We start from the raw sequence: 20,702 nt of genomic DNA, 5'->3' as shown, positions 1-20,702 counted from the left end.
GAATTTCACTTCTTCCTAAGGATCCAGTCACTGAAGGCCCAAGCCCAACCATGGAGCCATGGCTCTGTTTGCATGAGCTTGAGTACGCTGTTATTTGCCACGTGTCGGTAGAGAAGAGCAAGGCGTTAGCTTTCAAGTTTTAACCGTCCGGCCGTGACAAATCCAGTCACTGAATTAAGGGAGTATACATGCAGTGTTAGCCCCGCTGTTGTTTGCATGTGGTACTCCAAATGTGCGCCCGTACATAGGCCTGACACGCACATAACTCACGTACGCCAAGTTAATTGGTGTGCTCAAACCCCTGGGCCTCGTCCGCTAGCTGCAGTCCGCTGCATGCATGCATTGTCAGAATTTGCACCGGCAAAGTACAGCGCTGCTTTGAATGCCATTCCCGAGATCGATCGACGGAAGTGAAGTAAAACTTGCTTGTCCCCGTCGGCCGGGGCGCTTGCTTGCGCTTGTCCCTGCAGGCTCTCTTTAGTCTTTACGGCGACAAAGCAGGGAAATTAAGCCAGGGAATTTCAGCAGGGTTTCACGTGCCCCTCGGACCTGGGGGATAAAATAAATCTCCCCATATCATTGCTCGACGGTCGATCACGAGTTGCCCAGGAGCCAGCAGGTCAGCGAGTGCGACGTACGTACGGTACGTTTCGCCCTGGCCCGGCGACAGCTTGGAGGCCTGCCGTGTCCCGTGTGTGACGCCGATCAAGCCGTTCCCATGCACGCATATATGCCTTTGTCTCCGGGCCGGTCGCTGGGCTTGATGCATCAACACCAACTTCACAGCTTGTCCAAACTGCGATTAGGCTGAGTTTGTACCGTATCAGGTAACCTGTGGGGCCTGATCTCTACTCCCGTCCCGTCCTTCAGTCCTTGGGTGGTACTCTCGGCCTTCTTTCGGGTGGAATGCGTAAAATCAACAGCTGTGAACGTTCATCTCTTAAAAAAAGGTGAATGTTTAACCGATGCATGTTTAACCGCATAAAGCTGAAACTAAAAGGACAAGCCATAAAAATTCGAGCATGTCACGTATCAGCAAACACCGAAAGCTATTGACACAGTTGGTTGCTGTCACGACGCGGCACGTAAACAAGAGTAGAGCAATATATATGATGTTGGAGGTGCAACCGTCAGAGGATGTGGAACTGCAGCCTACTAGCCACAGCCCACAGGGTCTAAAACCTTAATCGCACATATATATCGCTCTATATATGATGTCGACGACTGACGTGTCACTTATGTTAATTGGTTTTCCTTAGATCGCATCTTCGGTTACGATCGATCGATCGCCTCGATCGGGGCATCATTTTCAAGGCAGCGCCACGGTCTAAAGCTGCAGCCTGCAGGGCATGCCAGTGTAGTGACTTGGACACACGTATGCCGGCCGGTATATATGCGAGCTACTTGTACGAGAAACAACTTGTCATGCATGTCCTAGCTAGCTGGGGGCTTTTCTCGCAAAAAAAAGGAGAGCTGGGGGCTTGTACTGTGTGTTTAAGTATTTCCAACTTGCGAGGGTACGTAAGCGAATCAGTGCTTAAAGCCGGCCAGTGCGCAACTGTGCATGCAAGTACGTACCTGATAAAGTGCTACGACTAAAGAATAAACATAGGAGCATCTGGTTAGCCATAAGCCCATAACCTTTGCAGTCAGCACCACATGAGCCTACACACCACAGCAACGTCGCTGAGATTCTCATACCTCATGATCGATCCCAAGAGGCAAGGGTCCTTTTAACGCTCCAAATCCCCGGAAATATAATACCATATAGTACAAAGTATCATGCTTTCATTCATCGTCCTGCTGCTTGGTCGATCCATACATGGAGGAATATTCAGACTCCATGCATATATATGTATGCTGCCTGTAAAGGCCACCGTCCATGCTAGCTGCTGGACAAAGAGAATAATGAGTACTGGATGAGCTAATTAGTTGATGGAGTATATAGTTTAATCAAACCTTAATCGCACACATGAGATATGTGAGAGGCTGAGAACACAGAACAAAGCTTATTCTAATAATACAGTGCCACTGCCAGCGCCGTGCCGGCATCGAACTGGCAGTCAAAGAATATTAGCTATAAATCCATGCTCCCTGCTGTTTAACGGACTTGTTAAATGTTAAACCATACATGGCAAGTTGGCAACGTGTGCACAGAAATTAGATGCTCTCTCCCTGCATGCTAATCTACGGCGTTAGCTCATCCATGCTCCCCGATCAGCCACGGGACGCTGCGCACGCACGCACGAATTAAGGACCCCAGAGCGGAGAATAATTTAATCAGCAGCGACAACTCTCCCCTCCCCATTTGCTAGCCCAATTTTTTTTGTATTGCCAAACCGTACGTGTGCCACTGCGACGAGTGCAATGATGGTGATCTCTCCGTAGAAATCTGGGGCTAGCTTGCATGCACTTTAATCAGAAAGTAATAGAAGTACTAATCAATCACAAGCTAAGCGTAGCTAAGTACTTTTTTTTTGCGGGCAAGCGTAGCTAAGTAGTACTATAGCTAGCTAGCACTTGAAAGCTCCTCCCCTCCACAAAGATACTTTAATCTGTTCGTTGCATTGCAGTACTACTACTAGCTAGTATGTGAATGGGAATGATTTTGAGTATACATACTTGGTCACGTATAGTACCACATGCACGAATGTGGTTAATTAGCCAGCGCAAAGCTGGCAGCCAATTTCGGTACAGGTGCATGCGTGTACGTACTCGTGTGCATGTTTCTAGAGTTAGACAGACCATCTCTGTCAGGAGCTAGCGAGCCAGAGCATATGCCTTGGGCGTACGTGCGCGCGCGCGCGGCAAAAGCTAGCCGTGCATGCATGCATGCATGCGCACGCGATCGACGCGCCCATGGACTGGCCTGGCATGGCATGGCATGCATGGACCAGCCGCGCGCGAGCTAGGCTCTGTCCTAACGTGCGTGCGTGCGCATGCCGATGCCGCGCGCGCGTTGTGCGCTACCAGCTAGCTAGCCCAAGATCGGTGGATGCCAGCTAAAACGGGGTGACGCGCAAAGGCGCGTGCGTGCGTGCAGGCGGCGTAGTCCTGGCCAATGGCGCGGCGACAGGCGCGGCGGGCGCGCGACGTACCGACCGTCGGATGGGCGGTCGGTACGTCGCTCGGGCCATAAATGCCAATGCCCCCGGGCCAGGCCAGGCCGGCGCGCAGCGGCAGGGCCGGAGCAGCTGGGGCGGCGTAGGACGCGATATGATTCGATCGGCAAATTAAGCCTGCAGGGATCCGCACATGCACGAAAAGCAGCTAGCTGGTCGATCGATCGTGCATGTAGCCGGTGCAGAGGGGACTCGATTCGCCCGCATCCAAAAGCTAAGCTAAGCCAACGGATTACGAGAGTGACGCAGCGTCTAACACATGCGTGCGCGCGCACGGCCGGCCCCCTGCCTGCATCTCCTTGCTGTTGGCATGCATGCAATGCAATGCAAAGGTCCACACATATGCGTACAGGATATTCTCTTCGCACTGCTAGTTTGGAGAGTATACTAGAGCAGTAGGCAGTAATCCAGTAAAGTTTGTCGTGATCCAATGATGAGCCCGGCTGCCCGGGCTGATGGCATCAATGCGACAGGCCCGCACGAATGGCGCGCGAACTCTTTTGTACTACTCCGCGCGTACGTGTCGACATCTGCCGCCGCCCGGTCCGGCCTTTCAGCCACTTCCTCCCCATGCCGCACGCTCACGGCCGGCCACACGCGCAGGGACGTACAGTACGTACGTTACGTGCGCCCGTCCTCCCTTCCCTGCCAGAGCCAAAGCAAGCAGGCGCGCGGGGCGCCGGCCCGCGACAACAAGGAATTACTCTCCCCCACACCCAAAGCAGAACGCGCGCAGATCTATCCAGCCAGCCACCAACCGGCGATCGAGGCCTAAAACGTGTACCACCAGTGCCCAGTGGTCTCCTGGCTGCACGCGAGGGACCATGACACGACGCGTCAGTGGCGGTGGTTACAGGGTTAGGGACCGGCCGGCCGGTTTGATGATCAGAAAGGGTTTAATTGCAGTTGTAGCCAAGCCAACAGCAGCTCTGGGAGGTTGATTAGCGGGACACTGTTGGCTAAAGGAGGCCGTGTCGCTGGGGAGAGGAGCACGGCACGGGGGGGCTGATTTGACCGGGAGCCGTGTCGCCTGCCGCTCCGTTGCACGCCGCATCCATGCCAATGCCAGGCCAGGGACCGCGCGCCCGCCCGCCCCGCCGGGGTCTCCTTCGCACTGCAGCATCCGTGCGTGCGTGCGTCCTTCCGCCCGATCATGCCATGCATGTGATCCCGATCACCAACGAACGCTGGCAGAGATCCACCGATCGAGCGATCACCGGGTCACGAGGGCGGCTTACGGCGTGCTCTGCTAGCTCGGCTCAACGACCCCGTGGCCGTCTGACTGAATGTACATTGTTAATTTAGAGCTAGCTCCGGATCAATTTAAATGGGTAACCCTGGTAAGTGATACTCCAAGATGATTTAGAGAACCAGAATAGATGTTTCGATCGGTGTTCTTTCGACTGACAGAATCACTCTCACGAGTCAGGCTCAGAATACAGCACTACGGGGTATAGCCTGAAGTGTAAAGAAACTTTGCATATCTTTTGATGACACATCAAAATCTCGGGTCCTGGCTTCTTGAGTAGTATAACGAGTTGGTCATTTACTTGCCCCTCCTAGTTCCTGATAAGTTGGATGCTCATGCTAGATTATTACGTATACCCCGGTCCGGCAGTCCAATTTTCTCCTAAACATTACACGGAGTGTTGACCAAGGGCATATCTTGAGCGAATCGATGTACGCAATAACTGATGGCTTACAGGTTTGATGACTTGGCTCTCCGGCCGATCGAATTTGGACTTGGAAAGTGATCTCCTGAATCCCATGGTCCAGTAAAGAACTCACTGTTCCCATTTAAAACCTCTCCATCTCTGTCCACCGCGTTGTGAATTCAGAGTGCAACTCTTGCTTCGATGCAGGTTTTTCCCCTGCTGGTTACTACTTTTGCCAACTGTACGCTAATCGATGACTGCACTAAAGTGTTCTCCTACCCAGGTACTACACTATTGAGTATTGACTCGTATTTGGACGCTTCCTAGCGAGTCGATCAAAGTCCGGGTACAGTTCTGTAAGAGAAAGTCTCCTGTCATTCTTAATGCAGAGCAGGTGCTCCTCGTTTAACACTACAGATCGCAGATTGGGCGTGATCGTGTAGGAGGTTTCAGGAACACAGTGCAGTACCCGTGGAAATGGCCGGCGGGCCTCGAAAGGACGACTGCTATTGCCGTGGGTGGGCTGATCCTCTTCTTTTTGTTTTCTGCGGGAAACGGTGGGCTTACCACAAGCAGATAACATTACCAGTCGTCGTCCTAGCATAGCCCATTAAGTAAGGCCCACTCCCGTCGAACGGAAGCGGCCTGCTGCATCCTTCCCAACAATTCACACCAAAGGCTCGCGCGCCAGAACAAACCGTGACAAAGTTGAGAACTTGAGATGTCCATGACAATTTTCCGGCCACCCTGTGCCATCGAGACCGAAATAGCTCACGGCAAGTAGAGTGGAGTACAATAAAAACTACAGACATCTCTTCCTTAGGAAGGACAGCCAGCGCATGCATTCCTCGCGCCGTATCTACACCGTTCCTTGGCGCGAGCCCACCATTGATGCATGCGTGGCAACCATTGGAACCAGCTGAAGGACGTTGACAACGTTCCGCCCTCCCGAAGCTAGAATTCCTCGAGGCCAAACGACTCCGTTGCTGCCGCTGCACCGAACTTGGACGGCACGATCAAAGACGAAGACACCTTGAACGACTTCTCCCCACCCGTCTCACCACCGCTGCCTGCCGCCAGCTCGAGAACGCCCGTGTCCGCGCCCCAAACGTCTCCAGCTCCAAGCGTAACGGGCGGTGGCGCCTCTGTCCTCCTCGGCACCACGAAGCTCGGCTGCACGGCGTTGGCCACGTGCTGCACGGTCTCGCCACCACGGGCGCTCGGCGTCAGCTGCTGCTCCGGCGGCGCCTGCCAGTGCCGGAACACCGCGGCGAGCGCGAACTGCTGGTCGCCGCACGCCGTGGCCAAGGAGGACCTCCCCGCGGCGGCCGCCCTGGCCATCACGTGCTGCAGGTTCTTGCTCACCCTTGCCCTGGCCGGGGAGGAGGACGCGCCGTTGTGCCGGGCCGCGAAGTTGGTGCGCGTGTTGTCCCCGCGCAGCGCGCGTGCCGCCTCGTCGTAGGCTCTCGCCGCGTCCTCGGCGGTGTCGAACGTGCCCAGCCACAGCCGCACCCGCTGCGCCGAGTCCTTTATCTCCGCCACCCACCGCCCCGACGGCCTCTGCCGGACGCCCAGGAAACGCCGCCCCCGGCACTGCGCCGTGGCCGTAGTCGACCTGCCGCTCCCTTCCGCCGCCATGGCCCGGCTCGAATATATACTGACCTGTGACCTGGAGTTAACTACTAGTAGAGCTTAAGCACGAACCCGTAGCTAGTTAAGCCAGATCAAGTACTGTCTCGAGTTCACACATGCTGCGAGTTTAGCCGCTAAATACGTGTACTATATATACAGTCACAATGACTCGACTCACACACACCTGAACCAAAGAGAGGGAAGGTATCTACCACTCGCTAAATCTGCTCTGATCCCTTTGTCCTTTCTCCGGTTCTTTTGCCGATGACGCCTAGTTGGGAGCTACTACCGCCTGGTCGGGTTGAGGTGACAAGGACATGCGTGCCGCTTCTAGATTAGTGTAACCGCGTGCAATTATTGGCCATTTGGATGCCGACATAAAAAGCTCATCATTGCGATGAAAAATCTTCGTTTTTAATGGCCATTTGATCGCCCACCCGTGCATTCCACTAGTCCACTTCAGTACTGAATGCACTTAGACATACTGACACTGTGTTTACTGATCAAGTGAGTGAGAATTAACTTTGTCACCATCAGGAGCTAGATGCTCGACGAGGACTGAAAGCCTGAAACCTTGACCGAATTGCGTCAGATTACCCCTATAAAGACCGATCCGTCAGAACGGGCTCGTCATCATCATCAAAACACCTCCTATATGTTCGTCGCCGTCTGCCACTTCCCGCCGTGCTGCCAAGTGTGCGGCGTCGCAACGGTCGGATAGCCAAAGGCGATCGACATCGTTTTCGGGCTGATAAGAAATTAACGCCGTGCCGAATTGTGGTGAGATCATGGTGGGTATATACTTGCGATGTACGTAGGCTGATTGTATACTGCGTACGTGCTGCAGGAAACGGAGATTTGTATAGTCCCATAGGCCCTCGCTGTTTAGTTGTTTAGCATTAAACATTCCGTTGGGAGAAAGCTGTTTTTTGGGAGCTTTCCTGGACGTCGCGATCGTGGCTAGTGCTACGGGCAGGGCGAGGACAAGAGAGATGGATGCGAACGGATTTTGGCGCGCTGACAGACGAACTGAATAATGATCTCTTTTTTTATAAAAAAACGGCAGGATGTAATCATACTCATTTCCTAGTTTTGGACCCCGTTCGGTTGGCTGCTATGCTTAAAAGCTTAACCTCTCTGCAAATCGTGCTGTCCTATCCTGACCTTAGCTCGTTTGGATATGTGCTCCCCGGTTTCTGTTTTGTAAACTTCGCAGCTGCCCGGTTCACGAACTTGGTTGGATTTTCATGGAGACACACGACGCCACGACGGTGGCAGACGTGGCACTGCACGCGAGTACGCAACGCAACTCAAGCAAAGATGGAGAGAGAGGGTTTCATGGGGCATGGGCACAAGGACCACGCGGCTCTGCGGCCCGGCCAACTCCTGCAGCCTTGCGCCCTTGCCCATTCTTTTTTTTAGGGATGCGCCCTTGCCCATGGCAATGGTGGGCATCGGGCAGATCACGGTCGAAGGTATTCTAGCCCACCATTTGTAAAGTACTTAGTTGGGCTGGATGTCCGCTCAAAAAAAGAAAGTTGGGCTCGATGCACAGCATTGAAACAGGCCCCTCGTACGAAGTAAATAGATCTCGTCTCCAGTGCGGTCGTTCGTCTCTCGGGTTCCTATGAGCCCATTGGAGCCCACCGAAAAGGGTTTTTGTCTCAGAGTGCAGTTGTTCGCAAGTCCCCCTCCGGGCTTTTAATTTGAAATTTCAAAAGATTTCTTTTTCTGCGTACATACTTATAAATTTTCGTAAAAAATACAATGATTTTTGCAAAATCCATTAATGTATTGATTTTACAAAAGTAATTATAGATCTATCGAGTAAAATTTTCTACATGCATACTTATAAATTTTCATAAAAAATACTATTACATGAGTTACACATATGAGTACAGTATACCTAGGACTCTCGCGAGAACAACAGTGAGTCTAGGATTTTGACAATGGGTATTAAATTTTTTTCACAAAAATTGTTGGTCACAATTGTAACTTACTTGCATCTCTAATCAAGTGATCGCTAAGGCGTACGACGAAAGTGCTGAAGCGCGGACGGCCAGCCGCCCAGTCGGTCAATGCCCAAATGCGGGAATGCCAAATGGAGCAAATGAGGAGTCAGAGGAGCATGCCTAGGGTTTAGAATTTAGGGACAAGGAGGATCGAGGTGACATCAATCGAGATGGTACAAGACTACGAGTATCGAGCATACGGTTTGGTTTTCAGCGATCAAAATCCTATTTAGCCTAGTAGGCCAACTAGAGAGAGAGAGATGGGCCAGCATATTTCAGGATAACTGGGTTCAATGCATGAATACCCTCGAATTTTAGCCTAAAATCCTTTTGCATGCATGCATGCGCTGAACACATGCTCCTCCAGTTCCACAAAACAAAACATACCTCATTTTTTTCTTGGCTTCCACACCCAACCAATAACTGCTCACACCCATTCATTCTTAATCCGATATAAATGGTAAAGCACTAGAAAAGATAGTTGTCTTGATTCAAGTGTATAAATCTATATGACGTGATTTGTGGAATGGCGGGAGTAAATTATATTCGGTTATTTTGCAAAAATTAACGGATGTTCACTTGAATTAAGCTGGGGCCGCCTATAGCTGAGAACCACACCTGCAATTGTTATGTAGCTCACAATTAACAATGTTGTTGTTCTCGACAAATATTAGAGTAAGGGGTGCCAATGCTCGATGGCACAAGTGCGGGTATAAAAGTTGGGCGTGTACGCCGGCCTTATAGTGAAGGTTGCCGTATACTTGGACAAGTTGACATGTCGATATTTTTTGAATAGGTTCGGTCGACTCTGCGGGTGCGACTTAATCCTATAGCTCATGAGCCTGTACGGGTTCTTTGATGTTTCCTTGAAAGTTGGCGATGAAGACCTCTTGGAGGTGTTCCCACGAGTGCACGGAGTTCTTCCGCAGGTTATAAAACCAAGTTTGCGCCATTCCAGTGAGCGCGAGCGGAAAGACGTTGCACATCTCGACGAGACCTCCCCCGGCGGCCCATATGGCGGTGCAGTAGACATCCAAAAATTGAAGAGAATTCGACTCCCCGTCGTACGACCATATTGTGGGTGGCTTGAACCTTGGCGGAAAAGGCGCGTCTTGGATCTCCCGCGTGACCGGGTTGCAGGTCGGCCGATTCTTTTGGTTCCTTCGGTGGCGAGGTCCTCGCTCGTCGCTTTCGTCGCTAGAGGGGTCGCTTGGAGAATGATCTCGGTGTTTTCTTGGAGGGTCGGAGCGTCGACGGGAATTCCTTTCGCTGCCGGCACGGGCTCGGATTCCGCCACTTGCTTGTTTCCATGCACGTTGGGGTCTCGTTCCCCGCGAGGCGCAGCTTGAGGTGGTACCTGGTGTCCGCCTTGTTCGACCCCGACGGGGGGAGCAAGAGGTGCTTGCGGGGCACTCACAAAGCGAGGTTGATGTTGAGTGTGTGTGACTTGGAGAGCGCCTTGTGGCGGAAGCCCCCAATAAGGATGATACCAAAGAGCTCCTTGGGCGATCGCGGCGAGCGCCAGTGGAGGTAATCCCGGGTTGGAGGGGTCGTAGGGCGGGACTCCTTGGTTTTCTGGCGCGGATCTTCCCGACGCCACATTGTTTCCTCTTGTAGGTTCCGAGGGCAGGGTCACCACCGGTTGTAGTGAAGATGGCGCGAAGCCCATCGAGCGAGGTATGCCGAGTTCCGTATCCCCTGCGGGGGCGGCAACCGTAGGCAGCTCGTTGATCCTTACCACTACGTTGGTGAGTGTCGAGGGACCGCCTACGACGGTTTCGAGCACCTCGGTTCCTTCCAGGACGGCCGGTAGCGGAGGGGCGACTGTGACTTCTGTCGTGGCGACCATGCTTGCGGCGACGTCCGTATTGGTGAGGGTCCTTCTTCCTCGGGAGCTCCGAGGCACTTGCTTTCTTCGTTTGCAACCGTGTTGACTTCGCGGCAAGTTGGGGACCCGATGAAATAGGCTTCGTCGGGGCTATTAAATCTTCAATTGCGGCGAGGGTTCTCCACGGTCGGCGCCATTGTTGTTGTTCTCTACAACAAGAGTAAGGGTGCCAATGCTCGATGGCACAAGTGTGGGTATAAAAGTTGGGCGTGTACGCCGGCCTTATAGCGAAGGTCGCCGTACACTTGGACAAGTTGACACGTCGATCTTTTTTTAATAGGTTCGGTCGACTTTGCGGGTGCGACTTAATCCTATGTTAGGAAAGGTTTCGAGAGGGTTGTTAGCCAAGGGCTTGGGCCGAGCGGATCTTCCCAAGACATCTTTTAGCGAGAGATTCGTCGGGCCGCCTCGTACTTGGACCGAACGCGTCTTTCCAAGTATCGAGGTTAGAATACCCTCGGAACTCTAACCCAACCCCTTTCCTTTGAGCCCGTGCCAATCAAGATTAGGTTGGAGCCTCGAAACTAGAGTCCTCTAGAAGGCTTTCTCGAGGCCGATCGACTTTCAATCGAGAGCGGCGCGTGAGAGCGAACCTTAGAGGGAGCACTCTAGCCCTGTTTCCTTGAGTTTATTCAAGTGAGAGTGAATGATACATGTCCCCACGAGGGGGAGGGTATTTATAGCCTAGGGGTCCATAACAAAAGACCATGGCTACCCTTGAGGGAGAGAAAAAAGTGAGCGCAAAGTGGTAAAAGGAGCTCCTTGGTCCATATATTTAGTGTACACCATGTGAGAAAAGTGGGACTTAGTTCATGGTCCACCATGGACTAAGGGCATACCTTTTTTGCTCCCTACTCTATCTCATTTGAACCTTTGATCCTGGTATGAGAGGCTTGACTTGTTGACTTGTCTTCCTTTGTCACGTAAGATTGATCGTGCCACGTGGACGTCTTGACTCATGCTTGGGAAATGTTGACTTGGTCGTTACCACGTAGGATTTACGGCCCAGCCTATATAAGGGTTTTATTTTACTACAACAAACAACATATATATTTAATATTTTTAAAATTTGAAAATAAGATTTCCGATGTTATTAAACGGAGAAGGATCCCTGGATGTACGGCTGTTGTAACTGACCCGTGGGTCCGGATCCAAACGTACGTCCGAAGAGCTGTGTCCTGTTAAACTGAGCCGGGATCGAGCGAAAAGGGAGTTTTCGTCTCGCCTCTGCCTTCATCCCCTCTGGTCAGAATCAGCACGCGACCAATTCATAACGAGACGTCAAATGTGATCTCACTGCACGGTCGTTTCGCCAACGGATCGTAAACTTAGCTGCGACCGGGAGCCAGGCACACACCAACACCCTGACGTAAGGTCTGACGTGACGTCGCATCCTCCATTGACATTCACCACTCTCCGTCTCCCCTACACACCCGAGAGGCGAGGCGGCATGCAACTTTGACCCAGAAAATTCTGACTTTTGAGAATGTCAGCGGCTCCCCTCGCAAAACAAAAACAGAAGAAAAGAAAGTCAGCAGCTCGCCCTTGCCAAAAAAAACAGAAGAAAAGAAAGTCAGCAGCTCGCTAGAAGCCTAGAACAAATAAAGTCAGCGCATACTTTATTGGGAGGCTCGGGTCAGTCAAATCAAAGGCGTGAGTTCATATACCTGAGGGCTGAGGCTGAGGTCATGCCTCGCCGGTCAAGGCGTTCCACACTGCTCTGCTGATACCACTTGAGAGGCCTTTGCCTGTTCGGCGGAAACAGAGGTGGACTTGCCTTGCCCCTGTTTCGTTTGCAGCCGATGTGGACGCTATGATGTCATCCCTGATGGTATTACACGACGGCGACGCTTTTAGTCTTCAGTCTCAGTACAAGGCTTGAACTGTTGACGAAGCAAAGCAAGTGGCCTGAAGATATCAACAGTGCCGCTGTGATAATTAAGTGTGTTAAATTTCGCGGTATCGGTCAGTCGCCCAGTTGCAACTATTAATCATACACCTCTAAAAAAACTATTAATCAAACTATTAGACAAAAACCGGTTTATTTTGTGCAATCACCTCTCTAAGCACTTTACATGAACATGCTCTAAGCTGGATGCTTTTGGATTTGTTTTTTTTTAACGATCGGTTTTTATTAGAGTTGATCAACATTTTTTTTAAATGAGAGTTGATGGACTTGTCCAGATCAGTCACCCGTGAAATTCAAAAGCTGGGGTACATCGGCGAAAGTCCTTTCTAGCGGTACCGACACAGCTTCCACCAATTAGAGCGTGGGAGCAGCTTAGTGCTGAGATGGGACCATGTGTTTGGACGTACAACGCCGCTTTGGGGTACATCACTTTCGGGCAATATTCCCCGAGTCCACCGTGATCGATGGCCGTCACAGCCGACTGCCACAACAGTCGCAAACTCCACTGGTACAACGCTTAGCGGTAACATGTGTGATCATAACTTGTATTGAGTTGCGGCTCCGGAATCCACACTAGTGCTAGTATTCACTGCTACAGTACTTCCTCTGATTCTAAATTCTTGACTCAAATTTACCTAAATATTAATGCATTTATTCTTAAAAAACGTCTAGATACATATAATATTTCGACAACAATTTAGTATCGGAGGGAGTACTATTTTGCACGTTTTAAAACCCCGAAAAAAGAATAAGTATTCTACTACTTTCGTCCCAAAATAAGTGACATGAATTTGTTTATATTTTTATAGAAATTTATGTCACTTACTTAGAGATGGAGGGAGTACAAGTTTTACCGCGGTAAAGCGGCATGGTATTATCCGTAACATTATCCCCAATGAAACTAGCCTTGCCTCCGTGTAATCTGCAACTTGCTGGAAAATAGCAATGGAATAGTAGGCTTCGGATTAACAATTTCACGAATCCGCAGAAAAAGGTACCCCTATCCTATGTTGCAATCCATTGCAGTCACTTCTGATTATCAAAATCTAATCCGACCGAAAGTTGAATTGATCCTCCGGAGAACCCCCAAAAGGATGATGCTCGTACCTCCCCACCTAGCTGGCTCCCCATAGACTAGCAAGTAGCATCAGCAGCAAGGTAAGATAAGAAAAACAAACAAAAACATGGTTTCCATGCTAAGCAAGGCACCCTCCCATCCCCCGGGGGCCAGAGAGACGCAGCTGGACCCGACCTGAATCCCGATATATACCCAAACTCCATCCTCCATTATCTTAATCGGCCAGCACGAATCAGAGTCGATAACCACAGCCTGTGCCAAAAGCGTGTGCGAATTGTGCACAGATAGAGGCTGGCTGGTTCGGACGGATAAGGCTAGACCGCACCGCAGCCCGCGTCACTGCCGCGGTGTATGCAACTGTCACGCCGTCGGCATCGCGGCCTGCGTCCGCGCCACAGCCTCCTTCCTTCCCAGCCCCGAAGCGGCTGCAACAGAACAGCTAGAGGCGCCCATCCCGCGAGGGAGCACGGAAACGGCTAGCGAGGGTGGGACGCGCACCGTACGACGATCAAACCCTTTTCGTATTAAAAACCTGCGACTTCAAAATTTGCTCCTCCTAGTGGCTAGTGGGAGACGCGACGCAACGGGAGCACGCATCTCCCAGCAGTTCTTCCTTCCCACAAGTTGGGCATGTGGGTGGGGGATTGAAAAAGGGGCGTTTTGTCCTCTTGTCCCGGGCGCAACGGGATGGGGATTGGGGGGTGATGACCCATTCGCCGCACGCGGTTCAGGATTCAGGTGCAGCTTCCCTGCTGCCGCTGCAAACCTTTTCCCCCCGATTGATGGATAATACCGGGGTGGCTCGAGACGGTGGGCGGTCTCGGTTTCGCGGCTCCGGCTACGTCGCCATCGGAGGGACTCGGGAGCAAATGTGTGGATGAGAGTCTGCAGAGACTTTTCTTTACCCAGAAATCCGCTGAGGACTGGATGTTCTTTTTCTTCTTCTTTTTTGTTGAGAGGCCAACACAGTACTCGACCAAGGAAGTGAGAGAGTAGCCGTTCTGTGGTCAGGAACGGGACACCGTGGACGGCTACAAGGAAATTTCACGTCAGCGTATATGTTCAGCCACGTCAGAAATGAATCACGAAGTTTAAGATGCTAGAAGGATCATGGGTCTACATAAATCCTACTATACTATTTTTGTTTGGGGTTTTTTCCGTCCTGTATATGGTAGAAACTTTGCCTTGTAAATTTGCAGGCAAGTAAAAATATGAACATATTTCTCTGCTACTGAATCCTGTTAAGGCATCCACAGCGTGTCAAATGTTAAGTTTGCCACCTCATCTCATTTGATAAAAATTGTCATTTCATTCCATGCCAAAGCCAAATCTCTGCATGCATGGGGCCCACCGTTGTTAAAGCTTACATAAAAAACTCTATTCCCTTTCCTACTTCATCTCTCTTACAAGTCACACCGCAGAAGGTGTACTGAGAGAGAAGGCAATCAGAAAGGTGCATGTTGAATATCGTTTTTCTATTACATGGAGATATTTAGCACCTAAGCGGGAAGTTGTTCCGGTTTCATTTTTTTTTTCATTTGGCACTATAATGGCATGAAACGATGCCAAAAATGAAATATACCCAATTTGGCACTTAATTTGGTACACACCGTGGAGGCTCTAAGGCTCAGTTTCATTCCATGTCTCACTTGCATGATTGTTTTAAATTTTGACGTACTCCATAATAAAAGTAAAATGTATGATTTTTTTTTGCCAAGTTACAAAATCTAGGCTAAATGCACAGTCAATAATTGGAAACAGATAGCTTCATGGTTGTGTGTATGGTAAAGAATCTGTTGTTGTCGGTTTGACTAGAACCTAGTCATTCTGGAAGGTGAATGAGTAAGGTAACCCATTTGATATTTTGATCGCTGCAAGGACGCAAATTTCGATTCTTGGTATGCAACCCCGACAAAGACCAAAATCGCTAGAGGTACTGTACTGAGATTCGTCATTCGACGTTAGAAATCCGACGTCAGGCACCAGTACTTGCTGACCGCTGACCATCTAGATCCCAGGAGGCCTGAAGTCTCACAGAAACACAAAGTTCCCCGGACCAGATAGCTAGCGTGGCTAAAACCAAAAGCCGAATTGGAAACTGCGGCTCTTCCTTTTCTTAATGACGGGTAAAACGGCAAAGCAACCACACGAGCACAGCCAAACGGTTGGCCGCGCGCAGGGGCGCAAGTAAGCAAAGTAAGCAGCAGCAGAAAACGATAAGAGCAAGCAAAAGCAAAAGGAGGAAGCTACTGGTGAGCCTATTGCGGCCCCAATAAAGAAATCGTGAGGTCACTCTCGAAGGCTCGCTCACTTCTTCCCCCTTTGTGCATCCCCCTTCGCCATATCCAGCTGGGTCCTCTCAGACTCCGGCTCATTAGCCGCGCTTTGTCCTCTGCCGCTGCAATCTTGCCGAGCCACCACCTATAAATACGCGTCCCCGAAACCACTTTGCTCAATCTCTCATCGCAGTACCACTTGAGATTCCAGAACTAAAAGCAGCCAAAAACACCTCCGAAGCTAAGGAACAGAGGCAGCTCGATCCTCTCTTGTTGGACCGTGAATCAATCGAACTCGAAGAAGGGAAGATGTGCCAGATCAAGAAGGAGATGACCGGGGAATCGGGCTCGCCGTGCAGCGGGGACTCGGCCTCGTCGTCGTCGCAGCAGCAGCAGCAGCAGCAGACGGTGTGGACGTCGCCCCCGAAGCGCCCCGCGGGGCGGACCAAGTTCCGGGAGACACGGCACCCGGTGTTCCGCGGCGTGCGCCGCCGGGGCAATGCCGGCCGGTGGGTGTGCGAGGTGCGCGTGCCCGGGCGCCGCGGCTCCAGGCTCTGGCTCGGCACCTTCGACACCGCCGAGGCCGCCGCGCGCGCGCACGACGCCGCCATGCTCGCCCTGGCCGGCGCCGGCGCCGCCTGCCTGAACTTCGCCGACTCCGCCCAGCTGCTCGCCGTGCCGGCGTCCTACCGCAGCCTCGACGACGTCCGTCTCGCCGTCGTCGAGGCCGTCGAGGACTTCCTGCGGCGGTGCGAGGCGCGCGCCGAGGAGGAGGAAGAAGAAGACGCGCTCTCGGGCGCGTCGTCCTCCCTCACTGACAATGACACCGGGGACGAGATGACCTCTTCGCGATCGGAGGAGGACTCGCCGTTCGAGCTGGACGTCCTGAGTGACATGGGCTGGGACCTCTACTACGCGAGCTTGGCGCAGGGGATGCTCGTGGAGCCGCCTTCCGCGGCTGCTGCGCTCGGCGATTACGGCGAGGTTTGCCTCGCCGATGTGCCACTCTGGAGCTACCAGAGCTAGTTGTTCGTACTAGTGCTTCCGAGTTTTGCCTTTTTGGTCTTGTCTTTGCTTCGATGCCAAAAATTCGGCACTGTACGGTCACTACTTTCAGTTTCTGGTAATGTGATGGTGCAAATTAGGGAAACAGAGCATGTATGTACGTCACAAGGACGTCACCGCTTTCAGTTGTGATAATGTGATGGTGCGAATTGGGAAAACAGAGCATGGCTTTTTGACTGTTGACTTTCCAAAATTAGTGATACTACTATTTCCGGATCTTGCAATGGTGGTCGGGAGGGGAATCTTTCCGCATCAGCTCGACGATACTTAGACGAAAAATTGGTTGTTGGCACTTAGCACCGCACGTGACAATCCTTGCTGCATCCATCATCCGTAGGCCTTTGGATGTGCATCCAACGGCATACCCAAAAAAATGTGGCTTCGTTTGGCAAATAACTTTCTCAGGTTCAGTCTACTGCTGCTTAACTGTGTTGTGCTGCACCACAAAGCACGAAAGCAGAGACAACGAATGGGATTATGAGAATCATCAGCCTCAGTGCCATACACAACACGAGGGCAATTCATAGCAAATTCTCAAAACCCATTCTTCTCGGACAATTTCGAGCTAATGTCTGAATGATACTCCAACTGTACTGTTTTGGTTATCTTGATTCTCTCGTTTGCCCTGATGGCAGCCATACTTGATCGGATACATGTTGAACTCTGGAATTAAACTAGGTCGAAGTCAAAAGCCTACAACCAGTTTGCTGAATGCTGAGAGTGCTGACTTGAATTAGAGTCAATCAAAACCTCGACGGTAAAACCTTACACTCGGGAAGCTTTGACCTCTTGCATCAGTCATTCCACACGCGTGCAGTTCCGTGCATATCTCTGAATGCTGCGCCAACAAGTTTCCACCCTTTCCACAGAGCACGGCGAACAAGCAAGCAAGCAGAGAGGGATAGCTGTACCCAGCCGTGAAACAACAGAACCGGCTACTGGGAAGCTGCGTGCCTCCGCGCTTCAGTATCCCCCAAGGGCCAAAAAGAAAAAAGGAAAACCACAGCGGCCGCACGAGGCCAGAAAGCGCAGGCAGAGTGGGCTCCAGCCCGGCGCCGGGCCGGGGCGAGCGATCTTATCATATGAGATATTTTGCGGCGCGTCATCGCGGCAAACGGCTGCGCGTGAGTGCTTGACCATCCTTATCCCAGCCGAATCAGTAAAATAATGGTGACTGATGAGAAGTGACGAGCGTATTCGCGTCGTATATCCTCTCTGGTGCCAGAAAGGGCCCGGATTCGGCTAAGCAAACGGCTGTCGCTCAAATTTTTTGTCTCATTTTATAACCAGGCCGGGGGCGGTGCGTTAATGCGTTGCAGTTGCGGCGCCCGGTTTTGGATTGCAGCATGTGCGTGTTAGCCAGGCTTCACTGTATGTGTACTGTCCAGTTTGTTTAATTGGAGCTGGTTGGATTTGCATGATCAGTTACACGCATGATCTTTCCGATCGACGAGATTTCATAAAGGGGACGAGGTTGTTTAAACAAATAAAACGAAGAGTTTACCCAACTCCTAGGCAGCTGAGGAGAATCCCTAGCGCTGGCCTCTCATCAAAATCTTTAGATCTCCTTCGTGAAGGCTTTTTTGTGGCGACGCCCCTCTCCTCCGAAGAAAACCTTTCATCTAGGCTTTAGTTAGCGTTTCCGTTGGCGGCACCTTGCGTCGTTTCCAATCTTGGAGGCATCGTCCTATAAATGTGACCGTTCAAGGGACAAGTGGCATGAGTGTTGACGTGCCAAATGCCTTTGATTCCATTGATGCTTGCATGGAAACAACAATGGTGTTGAGCGATGGTTGGCTCGTGGCAGAGTTTTGGTAGTCATCTCTGACTTGTACGTTGTGTTCATGCGGCTTCCTTTTCTATCTACGCGTGGCGGTTTGACACACATGCCTCACATATCTATTTTTGAAGCTCGTCAGCCAGAAGCGGAGTGTGGGCGGTTGATTGTTTGTCATCAGCCATGTGGGTTTCAAATGGATATTGCGGTGAGGTTACCTCTTTGGTCGTCTGTGGTGAAGCCGGAGTCCCTACCTCAAGGTGGAGTGACATGTGTGTTAGAGTTGATCTCCCAGCCGTGTGGGCCCCACGGCCCATCGGTCCTAGATCTGACGCGTCCTGATCGCGGGCGCCCAACCCAATATGGTTGGCGGGCTCCTGTCGCGGTGCGCATATATAAAGAGGTGGGGGGCCGGGGCACGCACTACGAGGTTCGCTGCGTTTGCCATTGACCCCATCGACATCCCCTACCGATCTAGTGTTTTGCACAGAAGCGACGGGAAGCTCGCCTCCGCCGTCGCTCCCCGCCGTCACCCGACGCCATCGCTCTCCCTCACCGTCATGTCGTCCACCCCGGCATCTTCCTCCAATCAGAGTGAAGGTACCCATTCTCTCCTCTCTCTCTCTCTCTCTCTGAATCCCTATACCCGAACCATGTTGTATCACAGTAAAGCCTTCTACCTCACCGGATCTACACCTAGTTGAACTCTAACATCTAACATTGGTATCAGAGCTTTGTTAAAAGAAGATAGATCTCGTCGGGTAGAAGAGAGAAAGAACAAAGAAAGAAGAAAGTAGACAGAGAAAAAGAAAGCAAGAAAAAAAGGGTACCTGTGCGCGCCACCGGGAAAAAAGCGCCGCCGCCGGTCGCTTGACGGCGCCGCGCGTGCCGGCAAGTGGCCGAGGACGACACCACGCCACCATGCCGGGAGTAAACCCGCGACAGAAAGAGAGCCGTCGCTGGGCGGGCGGTCGCCGGCGAGGCCGGAAAGCTCAGGCGCCGCCGTCGCCACCAGAGAAGCAGCCCGGGACGGAGAAAAGAAAGTTAGGGTTTCTAACCCTAGGGTCTGGCCGTTGGGGTGGTTTTGACCCAGGCGAAAGTCCCGCCCGGCCCTCCGATTGGATCGGACGGCTACGGTTGAGCCTGGCGTGCGTTGGGCCGCGGGTGCGCGCTAGCTGGGCCATCGGGCCGCGGACCCTGGCAGGCTTGTGCGCGCGAAAGAAAGGCCAGCCACTGGGCAGTGCACCCTGGGCCGCTGCGCGCGCGAGGGATAGTACACGGCCGTGCGCGAGCAGGCCATTGGGCTACGACGGCCGGAAGAATCAAATTTTTTTTACAGATGCATTTATTTTGCTGTATATGTTCAGTCTTTGTACTTTTTGGTATTATTTTTATCCTATTCAAACTGAACCAACGAGATGTTTGTTTTAGAAAATAATAAAGTGCAAAATATTGTTTCTGAAAGTGTAAAGTTATATTTTTGTTCAAAGTTTCCGCTGCAAATAGTTTAAAAGTATTGTTTAAATCAAAAGAATGTGATTAAAAGTGTTTATTATGTTAATTGTGACCGTGTTATTTTTTCTTGACCAACGTCGTTAATAGCATGATCATGATTAATGGTTAAAGTGTGCATTTAATTCTATTTTCTGCCCAACGGTGATATAGATTAAAATTACACAAACAGTTGTATGAATTAATTTTGACCAACGTTGGATTAAGGCATGCAACTGTTGTTATCTTCTCACGTCATTGTGGTTTCAGGAGGGTACTACTTGATGGGATGCCTCAAGGACGTACCAACTCTAAGGGGTGACAACTACATTGAGTGGAGAAAGAAAGTGGACCTGGCTTTTGTGTGTGCCGAGGTGGACTGGGTTGTTGGCACTCCACAGCCACAGTCAGCGATGCAAAAGATGATGATGATGCTTGGGAGAAAAAGAAGAGGGAGTATGCTCCATTGGAGATGTCATACACCCTCGAGAACAGAAAGTGGCTAACCGCCAATAAAAGGTGCATGGCTTTCATAAATAACACAATTGAGCACGCTATTGTGGGCTCAATTGCAGAGTGTGCTTCCGTAGGGGAGTATCTTGAAAAGATAAAGAGCCAGTTCACTAGTTCTTTAAGGACATATGCTACCCAGCTGCTTGATAAAAAAGTACACAGGAGGGGGACATGGCATACGAGAGCATATTCTTAGGATGAGCAACACGGCTTCTAAGTTGAAGCCCATGGACGCTGATCTTGAGATTAAGCCTGCAATGCTTGTTCATCTCGTTATGACTTCA

At 51.3% G+C, this 20,702-nt stretch overlaps 2 protein-coding genes across 2 annotated transcripts; one reads left to right on the top strand and one right to left on the bottom strand.

Annotated features, from left to right (window-relative positions):
• Positions 1-5,485: 5,485 nt before the first annotated feature.
• LOC100831768 (dehydration-responsive element-binding protein 1C) lies at positions 5,486-6,591 on the bottom strand. Its single transcript, XM_010241127.2, has one exon. The coding sequence runs from the start codon at positions 6,413-6,415 to the stop codon at positions 5,732-5,734; it is 684 nt and encodes a 227-aa protein (XP_010239429.1). The 5' UTR covers positions 6,416-6,591; the 3' UTR covers positions 5,486-5,731.
• A 9,004-nt stretch (positions 6,592-15,595) lies between these two features.
• Positions 15,596-16,815, top strand: CBF7 (dehydration-responsive element-binding protein 1A). The gene has a single exon (XM_003578420.4). The coding sequence runs from the start codon at positions 15,882-15,884 to the stop codon at positions 16,596-16,598; it is 717 nt and encodes a 238-aa protein (XP_003578468.1). The 5' UTR covers positions 15,596-15,881; the 3' UTR covers positions 16,599-16,815.
• Positions 16,816-20,702: the final 3,887 nt, after the last annotated feature.

Source organism: Brachypodium distachyon, chromosome 4 (assembly GCF_000005505.3).
Source record: "Brachypodium distachyon strain Bd21 chromosome 4, Brachypodium_distachyon_v3.0, whole genome shotgun sequence".
NCBI lineage: Eukaryota > Viridiplantae > Streptophyta > Magnoliopsida > Poales > Poaceae > Brachypodium > Brachypodium distachyon.
Note: the sequence above shows the minus strand (reverse complement) of the source record. Positions and strands in the feature narration are given on the sequence as shown.